General features: G+C 37.9%; 1 protein-coding gene across 1 annotated transcript; it reads right to left on the reverse strand.

The window, feature by feature from the left end:
* Window positions 1-879: 879 nt before the first annotated feature.
* LOC126600189 (kinesin-like protein KIN-14J) lies at window positions 880-11,290 on the reverse strand. The gene is made up of 23 exons (XM_050266755.1): window positions 11,025-11,290; window positions 10,902-10,939; window positions 9,904-10,096; window positions 9,584-9,741; window positions 9,318-9,416; window positions 8,640-8,874; window positions 7,828-7,937; window positions 7,625-7,708; window positions 7,412-7,489; window positions 7,229-7,321; window positions 7,058-7,087; window positions 5,704-6,045; window positions 5,537-5,618; window positions 5,347-5,442; window positions 5,077-5,256; window positions 4,881-4,987; window positions 4,611-4,790; window positions 4,272-4,435; window positions 3,928-4,181; window positions 3,628-3,791; window positions 1,873-2,771; window positions 1,529-1,626; window positions 880-1,332 (listed from the first exon to the last, which is right to left on the reverse strand). The coding sequence occupies exons 3-23, from the start codon at window positions 10,043-10,045 to the stop codon at window positions 1,271-1,273; spliced, it is 3,657 nt and encodes a 1,218-aa protein (XP_050122712.1). The 5' UTR covers window positions 10,046-10,096; window positions 10,902-10,939; window positions 11,025-11,290; the 3' UTR covers window positions 880-1,270.
* Between the last annotated feature and the right edge of the window lie 7,172 nt (window positions 11,291-18,462).

The raw sequence follows: 18,462 nt of genomic DNA on the forward strand, positions 1-18,462 counted from the left end.
TCCAGCTCCAAACACATTTCATATCTGCAAGTAATTGGAAAGCTGTTAAATTTTGTTCAAGGATGAAAATGAAGAATACCTTAAGACCTGCCAAAGGTCTCCATCTTTGTAGATTTAGGGATTGTATAATTCCAAATTTCAGAAAGAACAAAAAAAAAAAAAAGCTTTATTTTACCTCGCAATACAAAACATGCATCATCCACCTCTGTCTTTCTCCTTCGGAAAAAAAGAAAAAGAAAAGCTTTATTTTACAGCGAGTGAGAGCAGTATGCTGGTAATTAAAGGGGCAAACCCTCACATCAGCAAAAAGACAAGTGTACTTCTAAATCTCTTAGCCTTTTGCCAATATCTCTCTCTCACAAGTTTTTAAGTACACCATCTCCACCTTTCATGGCGGTCACTAAAATTACAGATGGGAGTAGTATTCGTGATAAAAATCAAAGCAATAAGTATGAGAAGAGGAACCTTATAGTTTAACCGTCAAGTTGTTTACCTTCTTTAGTTCCTTAGACGTATTTATGTTTTTTTTTTCCTTTCTGAACAAACGATACTATCTACATTAAGGAGAAGATGGTAGACTTAGCCTCACAATGTATTCAATATGTATTTTATATGTTTGAATCGTATAAATTATTACTTTATTTTTTTTAATTTTTTTTTATACAAAGAGGTATCTAATATGACCAAAACAATATTGAAATGCACCAAGATTATAGAAAAGTTATTGCAGTATTAAAACACCGTCACATGATATAATCAATTCAGTCCACCAATGTTATAACAATGGGGTATAATATTTCTCTTAATGCATAAATATGTCGTTTACACATATTGTAAGCGCATGAATATTGCTTGCCTAAGCAAGTCTGGACAAAAATATAGGCAAGAAAATAATTGGGAATGTTTTATGGATACAATTACAAACCATAGTCATTTAGTAGGCCTAGCATTACTCACAACAACCAAACCATATCCTAGTAAGTAGGGTCGGTTTTGTGTAAAACTTGAAACTCTAGAAAAAAAAAAAGGACTACGATAACTATACTTGTAAAGTTCAAATAGGGAAAATAAATAGTAAAACTGTACAAAAAAAAAAATTGGAGAGATCTCAAAAATCGAAGGTTTTTATACTATTCATTGTTTAGAACATACAGTACAAGGTCAAATGCTGAAGTCTCCAGTTGCCATTTTTTCAATATAAAGACAAATGGAAACTACTAATAGCCTAATAGGAGGAGCAGTATTAAATTCGCATTAGTACAGTGAGTTTTTAATGCCAGCGTTTGGAAGACCTCACTGATGAGCTGCTGCCGGCAGTAGATTTCCAAGGACCTGAAATGAATTAGGGGAATGAGATAAGAGAAGAGGCGTCGTCGAAAGGAGGAAATGAAGGGGGGACAGGGACAGGGACGGGGACGGGGGTTTGGAGAATTACGGTGGCTATGGTGAAAGTATATGAATCACTGCTGGTCTAAAGGTTGAATACAACAAAACGGTTATATGTAGACGGAAGGATTCAGATACATACTTGGCAAAACCTTTGAAGAACTTCTGATCACAGACGTCCGAGTAGCTTTTGTTTCTGCCAACTTAGGTGATGGCTTTGGAAGTTTAGATGGTGCAAACCTTGAATCCAGATAAAAAGAACAATTGAAGCATTAGATTCATAGGAATGAAGTGGGTTTAATGACTAGACAGTCGGGCAAATATTAAAATTTCCAGATTAATCACCCTCAATTTGAACTCAATTTTTAAAACTTTGACCAAGTAACAAATATAATAACTGGTGCATAAAAAATTTGGGAATTTAATCTTACTAACAAAATAGCACGTTATCAATCACATGAGGATGTGAGGAAATGAGAAACTTACCTTACTGTGCGCTGGGATGGTGTCTTTTCGCCCTGAGCATTCTCAATTTGAGTTTTCATGACTTCTGTATTTCCAGCATTTGTACTTTCTGTTGCTTTTGTAACATCAGGGAAAAGAGTAAACTCCATAAAACTGGCCATGGAACCCTCAGTTTCTGTTCCCATTGAGAGACCACCATCAGATATGTCGCTTAATCTCTCCCCAGAATCTTCCTCACCAAAGCCCACGAGCTCAAAATCTTCAGTGATGTTCTGACTTGACTCATCTCCATCCTTTTGTTGAGTCGAGTGTTCCTTATGACGTCTAAAGTCATCCATTGACTGCTCAGAACTGCCTTCAGAATGCTTTCCTCCACCTCCATACTTTGGTTGAGTTGAATGGCCCTCATGATTTCTAAAGTCATCTAGTGACTTATCAGAACCAGCTTCAGAATTCTTTGTCTCACCTCTGTGCTTTGACAGAGGCGAATGCTCCATATTATCTCTAAAGTCATCTGCCGACTGCTGCGAACTATCTTCAGAATGCTTTGCCTCACCTTCATGCTTTGACTGTGGCATATGTTCCTTATGATGTCTAAAGTCATCCATTGACTGAGAACTACCTTCAGAATCATTTGCCTCTCCTCCATGCTTTGACCGAGGAAAATCTTCCCTACGATTTCTAAAGTCATCTGTTGAAAGCTGGGAACTAACTTCAGAACGCTTATCACTATAATATCCCAAGCCTCTTCTACCTGGGCTCTTTTGGCTCAGTCGAGGAGACCCAATTGAATGTCTTCTTGGAGAGGAAGACGCAAATCTTAGTGAGCTCATGCCATGGTGTAACCCATTACTATTGACCTTCAGCAATCGTTCAATCTCTTCATCTTTCTTAGCAATTGTGTCCCTGAAGGATGCCACCTGCAAGATTTAACAGATAATTAGATATTGAATAAAAGCATTTCCTGACTGACTTCTGAGGGGATACAGTATTTGTCAGCTTTGCACTGTTGCAACCCCAATATTTCATCCTGCCAGCGGATCATGTCAATTTCTTTTATCTGTTGAATGCAACCCTTATTCTGGAAAAAAGAAAAACCTCGTACAATCGTTGAGGTTTTATTCTCAAAAGCCAACAATTTGGTAGGTCGAAATATGAACTGTGGAAAATAACCCCTCCTATAAGCTTCCACGGCACCAATGCTTTCAAACAACATAACCGATATCATATAGAGAGTCAATCAGTATGCAAAGTATTTTCATCAGTCAACCAGGAAAAAAAACCCAGAGACAATGCTGGAAACAGCATCAGTATAGGGCGTCCAACCAGAGAAAGGCAGGTTCATTTTAGAACTATTCTCTATGAGTAACAAGGCACCAGCCCACATGGCAGGAGGATGCTCTCTCAGCACCAATTTTAAGTGTGAAGCCAGAAACACTTAGCATTAAAGAAACTCCCTGTGCAGTTTAACCGCTCATTATAGCAAATCTATTCCATTGGTGCATGCAGTTCTCACTAAACCGCATCAGGGGTCAGTGAGCTTTTTTATCTTCTTTTTTTAAAAGACCAGCATTCCTAATTGACAACCCATTACTTTCATTGGAAACGAAGAAACAGCATCAAAGGACCTATTCAACTTTCTATAACCTCTACTTATTTGACAAGACAGTAAACTAATTTGAAAAAGCAATGGAAATTTATCTCAAATTAATCCAAATGGCAGAAAGACACTATATCTAGGTAGACATACTTAAAGAAAATAATAAGAATCTGTACCTGCTCCATAAGTTCTCTTACATATCTTCCCTCTTTGTTGCTCCGGGCAGCACCTAATTCAACACCAGAAACCCTCTCTGCAAACTTCAGTGTACTTATAGTCTGAGCGAAGGATTCAACATCCGGATTCAGCTGTACAAACATGAGTGTCTTTGCTTGACCACCTACAGTTAGAGAAGCAAATCAATAAATAAACAATCCATAAATTGAAGATAGCAAGAGCTATAGAACATAACTTGCATGCTATAACAATGACCTTGTCATCTCATCAAGAATGAAACCAAATAATTGAACAAGTACCTAAAGAACTCTGAAGCACTTGAGTTAATTTGCTGTTTCTATACGGTACATGTGAAGACTTCTGTGCAAGAGCAAAAATCACATCCCCGAGAGCAGACAGTGACTTGTTTATATGCTGTGCCTCCCTCAGCCTATCTCCAGTAGCTTCAGATCGATCCACTCGTTCGCTTCCGGCAAGATCCACGAGATGTAGACTACCACGCAGAGAAGTGTCAGACTTCAAGTCCACTCCACGAACATGAACAGTCAAAACACTGCACCATTTTAATTGATTAAAAATTAGGTCTCATGGAAGAAGACAATAAATATAATGTCGTTAAAAAACTTTGTATTCAGAATATAACCTATGAGATCGGCTACTTCGTTCATTTAGGGCAGTAGCACCGACTGCCCGGTTCATCAACCCAATATTCATTAACTTTAGGACATCTGCAGTTGAGTTAACAGGATGCATGCTTGCTTCAGGGACAGCTAACCCATTTGGCTGGGTAGTATTCCAAATCCCAAGTGTGTGCAAGTTAAAGGAAACAAAATCTTTTGTAATACCAAAGTGAGGAAGATAGGATCAATATCATCAGGAATTATAGCAAATAAATAAGAAGCAAACTATTACTCAACGCAAGCATCCTAATTCTCAACCGTGGCATTTTAAAAGGTAACACAAATTAACGAAATGAAGGATATCTTTTTTGAGGACCCTCACTTGAGAGTAGATCACGAACTTGTTCATTATATATCTCTACCATTTGAACACCAACTTCATAAGCTATGGAGCTTTTCCTGCTCTGAGATATTTGGAAAAGATCATTTAATGCTCGATAGTTGATACCCCAGTCATCTGTTGAGGATACACTAGGCCCAGACTAGAAGCAACACAAAAAATATGTCAAGACATGGGTAAGAATAATGTAAATGGTTGATAAGAGAAAACAAAAACATACTTAAACTCTTACCATCGTATAGGTCTTTCCTGAACCAGTTTGACCATAGGCAAATATACAAACATTGTATCCATCAAGGACAGAACGAATCAATGGTTGGGTGTCTAAAAATACGTCCGCTGTTGACATAGGTAAATATAAGTTTGCCAATAGTAATGACAAAAATCAATGCCAACATCCATGTTGTACAATATAAGATATTAAATACCTTGTGTAGCTGCAGGACCAAATACTTTGTTAAATTTAAACAACCTGCGGCTGTCTTTTCCTTGTTTAGAGGGATTTGCGATAACTAGATCACCATTTTCACCAATATATTCTATGGTGGTTTCCTTTTGGCTTTGACCCGGAAGAAATGGTCTTATTCGACAGTACACTCTAATATTACCTTCATGCGAAAAAAAAAAAAAGCATCATAATCAAATAACAAGAAATCAATCCAAATATGACAATAACACAATTGTATTTGATAATATACCTTTCAAATCCTGAACCTCATTATACAATTTCCGATTTTCATCGAGAACAGCATGATACTTTTCAGCAGCATCTGTTAGTTCTTTAAGCTTCAAACCTTCAATATTAAAGGCATAAATTGTGAAGAGATACCCTTCCCAAGAAAAAATTACAAATAAACAGAAAAATTAGAAATTAATTATCAGTCTTACCCAAGTAATTAAATTCTTCAGAACAACTGCTTTTTGTCTTCAAGATTTCACGTCTAGTGGACTCCAAAGTGGCACTTAATTCCTGTCAAGCATCAGCATATCAGGTTGTAGAATTAACATCAACACATTGAGTCTAAGAGACTAAATTAATGTCAATAACGGCAAACCTGCAAAGCTCCAGATTGGCAAGCTACGAAGCTTTGATAAGTGCGTTCTTTATTTTTCCATCTCCCTGATTCATTTTCCAAGGATGCCTCTAGTTCTTTCTGGTTCTGCTTTGAATCTGTTAGTATACACTCGAGTTCCTTTAACTTCCTTTCCAGTTGAAGTTTAGCTTCTTTTGCATTTGCCTCTAACTTCTGGCAGTAACTTTCATGTCGACTTGTGGCCATTTCTAGTTCCCGTTTCAGTGTTGAAATCTGTGAATCCCTGTGATCCTTCTCTTCCTTTAATCGCATTGCATCCTCCTCCTCAAGTTTTTTCTGCTCCTCTATATCAAACTTCTCAAGCTGCAAGAAAAAATAACCATATTATAAAAATTATATAAAATTTTCCTAAAACAAGAACTAGAAATCGCCTGCCCTTTTCTACATATAAAAGCATATTTTACAAATCGTATCTGAGAGTCTTTTGGTTCGTTACTTAATCAACATTTTCTTAGTTTAGATGAGAATATTAAAAAGTTAATTATCCTTCAGTTCAGTAGCGGGATCTTCATCAAATCAGGTATGAACACATAACAAACAGAAATATAGTTTGTGGAGATGAAATTCATTTGTTTAATGCATGGAAAGAAGATTAATAAAAACAAATCATACAAGCTTCCCCAACAGGTGATATTTCATGGAATGTCAACCAAGAAAGCATACAAGACTGGTGTACATGTTACACATATTACACAGCTATCTACACAACGTCATAGACTCATTGGCTGGGTTTGTATTGCAGAATCAGGTTTCCAGACTTTTGAACCTGTTCCTTGAAATGGGATTCCTAATAAGTGAAAAATAGCTATTTTCATTCCAAAGTTCTAGAAATAATTGGAACGTAAGTATTTTTTTTATCAGGATACCAATGACTTCTAAACAAGTACAGATATAAGGGCACGGTCATCATTATGAATCATTTATGAAGTCAAAGCTAATTGGTTCAGGAAACCTACTTATTTCCTAGTGTTTGCAAAAACTTTTGCATTTAGATGCTCATGGGAAGCAAAACCCAAACTAATTATACTAACCAAACATGGAAATTGAACAATAAACCCATTCCCTAACCATGTTACAATAACAAAAACACACTCATAGTTCATAATTCATGCCGATATATTATGTTAAGGAAAAAGGGCATGTGAATTTGAATGGATGAGATATTCAAAAGACAGGTAAAAGTGAAGACATGGAAGAAATACATGTGTTTCTAAGAGTTTTAAGACACAAAAAGTCATTGAAATAAAAGAATCCACAATATGAAATGCTTCACCATTGCTAAATTTAAGATAGGAATACAAGATTGAAATTGCACCTTGATATTCTGAAGCTGTTTCAGAACAACCTAAAGGAAGATGGGAAGAAGGAACAACAAATGAGATCGATTAGATTAATATCCAAAATTATAATTTAAATTTTCTCAAAAAAAAATTTAATTATAAATTTAAAAAGGGAAGCACAGCCAAATTTATTTTATTCAGTGTACCTCATTTTCTTCGGCAGTCCCAGATGTGAGGGTCTCAAGTACTTTTATTTTCAATAGATACTTCTCCTCACGGGCCTTATATATATTGTTTTGCTACAAGAACCCAAAAATTGAAACCCTATAACTAATGAATAGAATAAGAAAATTATATTCTCTGACAAAAACAAAGGCAGAAGAATTTACAATTCTCAAGTTAACTGCCTGATTTGCAAATCGCTGCTCAGTCACTTGCATGACTTTTTTCAGAAGAAATGCTACGCGCTGAAATTTTTTATTACAGATAATAATTAGAGATACAAATTTAAATGTACAGCACAAACAAGGACATAAATTTATAACTGTTAATATATGCATGAACGCTTTAGATGGTGTCCATGTATCCTCTTACTGCCATACATGAGGTACATCACCATTGTTTCTGTCAATACTGTCATCCAGAATCTTATGGCCAACATTGAAAAGTGATCGAGTAGATGCATTCTGCAACAAAGAAAAATTGTAATATGGAACTAAAGTTTCACTAAAATACAGCAACAACTTATAATTATATGTACATCTAAAAGAAAGTAACAAGAACGAAAAAAGGGTCATGAGATTACATCTAAACTGGTTGATTTGATTGATTCCAAAATCTTAGCATTAGAAAAATCAACAAAAGTCCCCTGCTTCAGTTGCTGTCCAATATGATGTACTAAATCAGCTGATGGATCTGAAAACAAGGGAGAAAAGGAAAACAAAAGTAATGTATTAACAATATTGTCAGCACATAGACAACAACAGAAGCAAAATAACATATCCAATTATATGCACAGCAGCACAACCCGCCACCCTTTCACTCCAAACATCCAGTCTAACTTTATAAGGTTGTTGCACTAACGTATCCACAAAAGTACCCCAAAGAGAGAGTTCACACCTCTAGCTTCACACCCTACCCCCTAACTCCTAGATTCGTCCAATTAAGGACTTATGCTGCATGGCACACAATATACAATATCTCATATATGCAGCATATGAATTGGAATAAAAATTACCACAGACCAGCATCATGGACAAAATTATATGACTACGAAATCATAGAAAAGAGTATCTTTCCAGGGAGGATTTCTAAATAAATGTTATTCACTTCAGAGTGGTAACGCAACAACTTTACCCCTAAATGACTTACAACACTTTAATCTATGTATGCTCTTCTTGATCATGTTCTCAAGCAAAGCCGAGAAAAAGTTGCCTAAAGTTTTAACAAGATAAATCCAAAATCCAAGTTGAGATCCATTACTTGTGATTTCACTCATGCGCACCAGTTAGATGACCATAAAAGACTCTTGAAAATACTAAAGCATAATAAACCGAGATATTAAATTTCTAAAATTTGTTCCTACATGTAGGTTCATACAAGTCTATGATTTCCTACCTGTCACTTGAGATGTTGAATCAACTGAATTTCCTTGTGTCTCTTCTCTATTTTGAGTACATTGTTGTCCAAATGTTGAGATATCCCCTCGGGAACAATCAATTCCCCTTAAAGATTCTATCTCCAACAAATCACTTCCTGTCCTTGTTAGGTGTTTACTGTTCTCTCCCCAAAAACCAAAGTCAAAAGAAGATTTAAGTGCACCAAGGCATTGCAAAACTGGTACCAGAGATCCCTGCAATTTTATCCCAGACCATCAATTGATACAAGGAAGTTAAGTGTTAGAAAAAAAATAGTGAGGATCCAAAGGGATTATTTTCCCACACCAAATATTGGTACAGGACAATCCAGCCAGTATAATTCTGAACAAATCTAGGAATTATTATTGGGCTGGTCACATAAAATACAATATGGTTTTATAGTGAAAAAGTTTTCTTTCTCGGTAAATACACCCCATGTATAATAAACCCAGAACTCTGCAGATAACAGAGCTAAGGCCAAGTTGGCCACACGATGCTTAGTTTCAATTTATTGGATGTCACCAAAGGTACCAGGTTACTCAGTTTCATGATGGTGCTGAGGTTAAAATAGCTTCTATGAAATCAGACGTAAATAATCCATGACTGGTTTGAAAAAGGTTAAAAACCGAAATAGTCAAAGAAATATCAGTTTAACTACCTGCTCTAGGTCGATCAGGTCAAAGCGGGGGAATCCTAATTCATCCACAGCCACCAGAAACCTCTTGACATTTGCGAAACCGGGGTCCGAACTCCCTCCCTAAATCAGGGAAAAACCATTCTAATGAAGAATCAAGAATGCAACATAAAAAACCATGTACCGGTACAGAACTAATACAATTTAAAATAAAAATAAGGGAACATCCTTAACAATTGTATTTATATACCAAGATGTTTATAAGCAAACAAAACAGAACAGTAGTCTACCATTTCAACTGAACCAGGACACAGCTTATTTAAAATTCTGCATAGAACAGTGCCATCAATTAAGCAGGCTCTGAGTTCCTCCTCGGTAGCATCCAATGGCAATCTTAAATAAGGGACAATAAAATTTAACCACTCCACCAGAGATAATATCTGGTTGTCTGAAAAGAGAAAACAGAGTTGGTAAATCATGGAGAAGGAGGAACTCTTAATGGGGCCAATTTTGTTTACATAACTCCAGGTCCAGGGAGAGAGAGAGAGAGAGAGAGAGAGAGAGAGAGAGAGAGAGAGAGAGAGAGAGAGAGAGAGAAACAGTTTACTACCTTCAACTGTGCTGCTGAAACTTTCCGCTGGTTCAGTATTTGCAGTTGAAATCCCATTTAAATTTTCACACCCCTCCTTTTCATCTTTGTGTGACTTTGACCCCCCATTCTCATCTTTATGAGACTCTAACTGAGTGTTCATGATATAATCTCCAGGAATGTCCTGTTCTTGTTATCAATTGAGGACACGCAGCTACAAGGAAACAATAATACAAAACACATACACCAAAAGGAAAATACATGAGGAACAAAATCTTAAGAATGGAGACAAAATCCATCAAGTAATTTCCCTGAGAAACAATTAATGCAAGGTCATGCACGTGTCCCATTATGCATAAATCAACGAATCATCAAAAGTACCATGCCTCAGTTGAAAGTCAGTAGTTCATAACTTCATGCCATCGCGATGCATGGCATTCCAACTACGTAATCAAATAACTTCAGAAAGATTGAAAATTTCATATACCAAATTCAACAATTAATTAATTTCCACCATGTGTAGCCAATATAGTATCATTTTTGTCCGTTGCAACTTTACTTAAATAGCATTTATGTAAATAGAATTGTGCTACAAAATATTGAAAATCGCTTCACCTACGCCTCAAAGTGAACTCTTTGTTGCTTTCCGAGATTGATAAAATCAACAAAAACCCGACAAAAAACAAAGAAAGCAAAGTTTATAAAGTGCATTGATCCTTTTCTTCATATACACTCTATATAATAAGAAAATCACACTCAACTAGAACACACACAACACACGTACAAATATATGTATATATAAATATATATATATATATAATTATACACAAATATATAGAATTGGCTGATATCAAACAATTACATATCAAACAACTACTCTCCTTGTACCTTATCCTATCCTCAATTTTCCCCGCAACCAAACAGACCCCAAATCATCCACCATCAAAAAAAAAAAAAAAACCCAAAGCGCGAGAGAAATGACAAATAAAATCCCAAAGCATTCCAACTCAAAATCTCACCTATAAAATTAGACAATTTCCAGCTGCATTGTCGAATTCTGAAACCCGAAACAGAAGAAACACAAGTCCCAACAATCAGATCGCCAAACAAAACCCTAATATTTCAGTGAATGCGGTACGAACCTGATTGGACAACAACGCCAGAGAGAGAGAGAGAGAGCCAGCTTCGGAGCCGCCGGCCGGAGGAATTCGAATTGAAATTCCTCCGAAAATTGCAAATGCCGGAAGGCGAAAAAACAAATGCTGGAATCCTGGGGAACGATCTGTTTCAGAAAACAAAAAAAAATTCAGAAATTAAAACTAAAAAATAAATAATTTTTGTAATTTCATTTTTTTTGAGGTCCGAGAAGAGAGAGGAAGCAAACTTTTGGGACAACAGGGAGTGAAAAGAAAGATAGGGAGAGTGGTTGGGAATTGGGAATTTTTTTATTTTCTTCTAATTTTTTTTATTTCGGATTAAGGACCTCTAATGTTTTCTAATTGCAGTTTGGCCCCCGGCCTCCCACTTTTGGATTGGGTTCCCGCCTTGTTATTTTTGTCTGTTGCTGTTATTCGGATTTTAAATTTCCAACTTAAGCCTTTTTCATTCGGACAACCAAAACTAACTTAATAAAAAACAAATTAGTTAATATTTTTATTTATTAATTTAAATTTAGGCCTGCGCGTGCATGTGTACGCGCTTCCCCCGGTGCAAGTACAGCTGAAGACAACATCAAGCTTATCTATTTTTTTTCCATATTTAGTAATTTATTTAACACATTAATTGCCCAGGATAAGTAAGGAATGTTTCTATTAAGGGAAAAAAAATGTAATTTCACATCTGCAAAATTTCAAGGAGATATGTTACCATAAAAGCACAAATGTAATTATTGAATTAGTTATTGATTTAGCGATGATTTTTTTTTTCATTTCTTGCTATAGTTTCTTTCTTGCGCACTCAACCATCCCCTGGTCAAGCTCTGGACGAAGCTCGCGCTCGGCCCCTCGGTGGAAGCTATTGGGACAGCGGCTTTGATAGCGTTTCTCAATGAGATATATCATATCGCGGTAGAGCCCATATGGAACTATTTGCATTGGGAGTGGTCGGACAAGTTTTTAGGACAAAAGGCTTTAAACCCACATTTTTGTTTTTGATTTGAGCTTTGAACCCATCTTAAACAACACTCATGCCTAAATAGCTGAAAATGTTATTAATTGTCTTTAACGTTTAGTTGAAAAATATAAGGGTGGTGCTATCCACATACTATTTTTTACTTTCACCACACACCTCTTAATTTTTTACTGTCATATAAAGCGAATTGAAGATGATCAAATGACAAAATTAACAAGAAGCGGAAGATAAAAAAAGTGTGTGGGGAGCGGCACCACCCAATTATTATTATAAAAGGAATGTGAGTAATGATATTCTCACATTTGTGACCTAATGCATGTTATTGTAGACATCGAAATTTCGATGAAATAAATGTTGATCAATAATTAAAATTTTAATGTTCACGTGTCACATAAATTTTACACATGGTAGGTGACTCAACGAAAAATTGAGAATCATCAGAAAAGTCATCAAACATGACACGTGTCAACACTTGGCAGAAATGATTTATTTCATCTGATTATTTAAATCCAAAAATCAGGTTTTGGAATTTTATAAATAGGAAGCCAAGGCATTCATTTTGGGAGACCAATTCATAACCAATTCACCTCACACCAAAACCTTAAAGCTTTGAAACTCCAAAGCTCCCAAGCAAATCCCGAAGGATCAAGAAAAGCTCTCTTCGTTCTTCGTCAACTCAACCTTCAAGATCAAGCTCCAATGGCCCTTTGAAGGAACTTCCACCAATTCAGGATCAAGCACCGACGGCCCTTGAAGAAAGTGTTCATTGTTCATCATCCGTTCATCCTAAGATCAAGCGTCAATGGCCTTTTGGATCAACAACATCAACAAATCCACACATACAACCGTTCTTCAAGATCAAACCCAAAAGCCCTTGAAGATCCATCCATCAACTGCTCATTAAGATCAATCCCTAAAGGCCCTTGAAGATCCGTTCATCAACAATTCTTTAAGATCAAGCCCAAAAGCTCTTGAAGATCCGTTCATCCATCAACCTTCAAGATCAAGCCCAAAAGGCCCCTTGAAGAAACTTCCAACCGTTTATCCAAGATCAAGCCTCGAAGGCCCTTGGATCAGCATCACAATCCACAAATCAACACTTTACAGAGATCGAATCAGAGAATCAAATTTGAGAGAGATTGTAACTCCTAAATCATTAATACAAATATTATTTTGTACACGTGTTCTTGTCTCTTTTGTACCAGGAATTTTCGTGTTCACAAATTTGGCACGCCCTTGGGACCATCTCTACCTCTCATCTCTTTCTCCGTTCAAGGAATCCAAACACACCTCAAAGTCAATGACATCAAGCAAGGGACAAGTTGTTCTCGCAACCACCAAGGGAAGGATCTTAAGCACTTTCGCTGTAAACGGACAATCCATTGACGCCACAATCGCTCCTCAACATGTCGCTTCAAAATTGGTGCCGTTAAAGGAGCAAGGGGAGCATCAAAGGCGCGAGTCCGTCATCAACCTGACCTCGCTGGGGGCATCGAAGTATGTTGCTGAAACACACAAGATGACATCCCAAAGTAGCCAACGACGTTCTTCATCAGCATCCTGGATGTCTAAAGGAAAGTCACGTCTATTGGTTGCACAAGTCATGACCATCGGCGTTACCTCCATTGAAGAACAACTGACTCAAATGAATGAAGCGATTGCAAGGCTAACACGGACAGTGGAAGAAAAAGACTTTCAAATCGCTGCACTCGTCAGCCGACTGGAGCCACAGAATGATGAGAACCTCGACCTAGAGGATGATCCACTAAAAAGAGGAGCTGACGAAGAAGATGAGCCTCCGGTAGAAAAAGTCGATGTGAAGTCAGAGCCAGACCAAGCAGCAGCACTCATGGGATCTCTTTCTATCCAGCAGCTGCATAAAATGATCACCAACACCATTAAGGCACAGTACGAAGGGAGCTCACATACCTCCTTGTTCTACTCGAAGCCTTACTCCAAAAAGATTGATGCCCTGAAGATGCCAAGGGGTTATCAACCACCAAAGTTCATGCAGTTTGAAGGAAAAGGAAACCCAAAGCAGCACGTTGCATATTTCGTCGAAACTTGCAACAACGCGGGGAAGGAGGGAGACTACCTCGCCAAGCAGTTTGTGCGCTCGTTGAAACGAAACGCCTTTGAGTGGTACACGGACCTAGAGCCTGAGTCCATCAACAATTGGGATCAATTGGAAAGAGAATTCCTTAACCGCTTCTGCAGCACCCACCGCACTATAAGCATGCTGAAGCTCACAAATATGAAGCAGTGGAAGGATGAGCCAGTCACTGACTACATCAACCGATGGTGCACTCTAAGTCTCGACTGCAAAGATAGACTTTCAGAAACCTCATCGATCGAGATGTGTGTTCAAGGCTGATGCGATGAAAGTTAAGCACTCAAATTAAACCCTCTTGTTGTCAAATTGTAGTATAAATGCAAGTAGGGATCGTTCTAAACCGGGGATTAGGAGGACTTGCTAAAACCTCTAAACTTACTCAAAAACATAAAAACAAAGTTAAAAACGTTTGAATAGACTCAAGGGACTCAAAACAGATTCTAAAGACTCGAAACTGCCTAAAAACACAAACTGGGCAGATTTGACTCTAACACAATTTTGGACGAATTTAGTGTTTTGGTTTGAATCAAAACACTCAAATTACACAAACAAAACCGAAATTTAACACTTTGAAACAAGAAAGTAAAATGGGGATTTTGGTTTTGATGAATTTGAAACAAACAAAACAAGTTATAAAACTAGGCAGATTGTAAGACAAATTTGAGGAATACGACGATGGATGGATTAGTTAGAGGTCCGTTCTTCACACATAACACACTTGTACATGAATCGATTTCCAATTGCTTTTCAATAAACTATGATGCTCAACACCCCAGATTAACAGTGATGCACAAATTAACCCTTAGATTTTCCTTTACTCATTGAATTGGATGAATGCATGCGACAACCCAAATCATTCTCTAAAAGTCCCCTATAGGAATGCATAATAGAGATACAATCAGAGATCATTACGTTCAATGAAAATCATAAGTGTTGACGAGGCAATTATAACTATGAATGCATGATACAATTGCCAAGAATTCAATTAACGCAATTGTGATAAACCACCTTCACTACTCATGAATATAAATTTGTAACGATTAGGTGAAACTTATTTATATTCTAGCATCTAATTCATGCATGAAAACTAAGTATGCATCCTTAATAAACATACAAGAATCCGTTATGAATAAAATAGATAATTGAATTGCAATCACAACTTATCAAATCACAATTGGAAGAAATCAATTCATATCTCAAGCATGTTCATGGCTTCAAACTTCCCCCTAACTAAATAGGGGTTTAGCCACTCATAATTGCAACAAAATTAGAAAATAACAAAGTAGACATTGAAAGCAAGAACGAAGTACACCTAAAACGCTCCAAAGTTCCAAGCTTGAAACGCCAAGGACCTTTGTTTTCACCACCTTGTTGTAGCACAAGTGTCTAGGATGTGTATGGATATATGGATGGAATGGATTTGCACGGCTAAGAGATGAAAGTGTATGGATTAGTGAGATGTGAAAATGCAGTGTCTTTGGATGGAGATGGAATCCAAATTATAGTGAAGGGTGGATGTATTTATAGGCTAGGGAGAGGAGTGGATGTAATGGGTGTAGTGGATGAATGTTTGGTAATGAGTGGATGTAATGGGTGTAGTGGGTTGTGGTAATGAGTGGATGTAATGGGTGTAGTGGGTAGATGTTTGGTAATGAGTGGATGTAATGGGTGTAGTGGGTGGATGTAATGGGTATAGTGGATGAGTGTTTGGTAATGAGTGGATGTAATGGGTGTAGTGGACGGATGTTTGGAGAATGGATGTGTTGGATAAAATGAGTGGATGTAGTGGTAGGTGAATGTGTTGGGTGAAATGAGTGGATGTAGTGGTAGGTGAATGGATGTGTTGGGTGAAATGAGTGTGCTAAAATGGTTATTTATAGGGAGAGGATGATGCACAAACTTCAAATTTCGTCCATTCCTTTTGCTCCAAGCATATGCCATCCATTCTATGCCAAAAAATGCTCCAAAATGCTCCAAAATGCACTTCTTTGCCACATTAACCCTTCGGACCTATAAACACACGAAAATAGCTTAAAATACTAAAATAACTACGAACTAACAACATAAATGCCAAGAAACAAGCTAACTAAGTCGCATATGACATTCGAGGAGTTAGCCACCAAGGAATTAAACCACGAACCTTCGAGGAGTTAGCCACCCGTGCCTATGACATGGAGTTGAGTATTGCCCATCATGGGAAGAAAGAACTGATCGCCGACTACAAGAACGACAAAGTTTTTGGGCCAAAGGTGGATAAGGCTGCATGGAAACCCACCAAGGAAGCAATGACGGTCAACACAGCTTCCGTCAAAATCTTTACACGAGGCAAGACGATTCAAGCCGAAGCTTTTCGTGATCAAGAGATGCGTAGACGCACATTGAAGGAGCTTGAAGAGAAGACTTATCCATTCCCCGACTCTGATGTGGTTGCTATGTTGAAAGATTTGCTTGACAAAAAGGTAATCGACCTGATGAATCGTACTGATAGTCCAAGGTACTGTAAATTCCACCATTTCATCAGTCATCCAACAGAAAAGTGCTTTGTACTGAAAGATCTCATCATGAAGCTGGCTCAGAAAGGAATCATTGAGCTAGATCTTAACGATGTGGTGAAGTCAAATTATACCACTGTCACTGCTAGCTCTGTTGACTCAAAATCTTCACCTCAATCGCTGGGGGCATGCTCCAAAACCATGCCAGTCAAGTAGAGTAAAATTGAGGGATGGACTCATGTTACTTCAAATAAACTGCACAAGAAGCATACGTCTCCTCCACAAGTTCACTAATCGGAAAGGGGGCAAAACAGCTCTCGTCAACCTCCAAAGCTACACGAAAGTGTTGAAGATGATGAAATTACGACACGAAGATCGTTCGTTGCCATCACGATGCGCGACTTCTTCCCCGAAGACTTCTTCAATCACTCGATCAAGACTCCTTGCTATGAGGATTGCAAGGAATTCATCTCCAAGATCGTTTGACAAATTCACATGCTCCTTGTTCGCACGAGCCTAAAAGGCGACACAACACTCCTTGCCTGCACGAGCTGAAACTGCAAACGGCACCAAACGCTCCTTGCCTGCATGAGCTGAAACTGCAAATGGCACCAAGATGCTCCTTGCCTACACAAGCTGAAACTGCAAACGACAAAAAAAAAAATGTATTTGAACTACGTTATGACTTGATCTCTTCTTGGGAAGGGTACGTAGGCAACTCGAACATTCAACTTTGAGTTCAGTCACATAAAAAAAAGTGTTTTATTAAAGAAAGTCAATTTCATTACAAACAGAAGAAAAAAAAATTGTATACATGTTAAAGGGGGTATTTCTACACTTAAGACCGGGCCAAATCAAAGAAAAATAGAAGTTGAGATCCACAAAAAGAGCAGCCTAAATGCCAGGCCCATCCCTTCTCAAACACATAATTGTTTTGAGCTTGCTGTGCAAGAAGCTGTGCTTCTTCTCCCTTCAAGCCCAGTCCTGGCTCTCAAAGCCCAATCCGCGTTTCCTCCTCCATCCGTGCCTTCGACTTGCAGCTCACCATACGCCACGGGCCGGCCCAATGCCATCATTAATTCCACTCCCGTAGCAGCACCTCGCCAAATTCCTCACCGTCATCATCATCACCAGCCACCCAGCAATAAGTCCGACTGGTTTTGACGTATCGGTCTTAAAATCAGTGGACATGGAAAGATGCAAATCGTTGCTGGTCACGAGCCGACCACCATCTATCACTAAGGAGATTTTCAACGACCCTTTCTCTCCGACGATACGGCAGCTGCAGCCAGATGATCCATTCATTCGCGACGGCAGGCAGTGCAACGGTTGTGCTCGGTGGCTGTGTTTAGTGGCTATACTCGGTCGTGGTAATGGTGGAGCTTTTTACTCTGTCTCCTCGCTTTTTTCTTCTGCCAATGCCTAGCACCTGCAGCTCGGCAACATATAAAGAAAAAAAATAATTAATTAAAAAAAAAAAGAGGACCAAAGTTTCTGGAGGTGCATGGGCACCATTCTGAAAAGAAAATAATATAAAAAAATATGGTGGAATCCATCGGCACATTTTGAAAAGAAGAATAAAAAAAATACAAAAAAAATGGAAAAGCAAAGGAATGGTGGCCGGCCATCATTTATAAAACAAAAATATAATTGTAAAGGTTTTGGGTGCTTCACGCACCATGTTTTGGGTGCTCCACGCCCATTTTAATATATATATATATATATATATATATATATATATATATATAGAAAGTGGGAACAAACCAGTCAACGCTCTACGCAGTGGTTGCAGTTATGGACAGAGCTCGAGCCACGGAAGCCCAAACACTCAGTCGCCGTTGGCTA

The sequence above is a fragment of the Malus sylvestris genome, chromosome 14, assembly GCF_916048215.2.
Source record: "Malus sylvestris chromosome 14, drMalSylv7.2, whole genome shotgun sequence".
NCBI classification, from domain to species: Eukaryota; Viridiplantae; Streptophyta; class Magnoliopsida; order Rosales; family Rosaceae; genus Malus; species Malus sylvestris.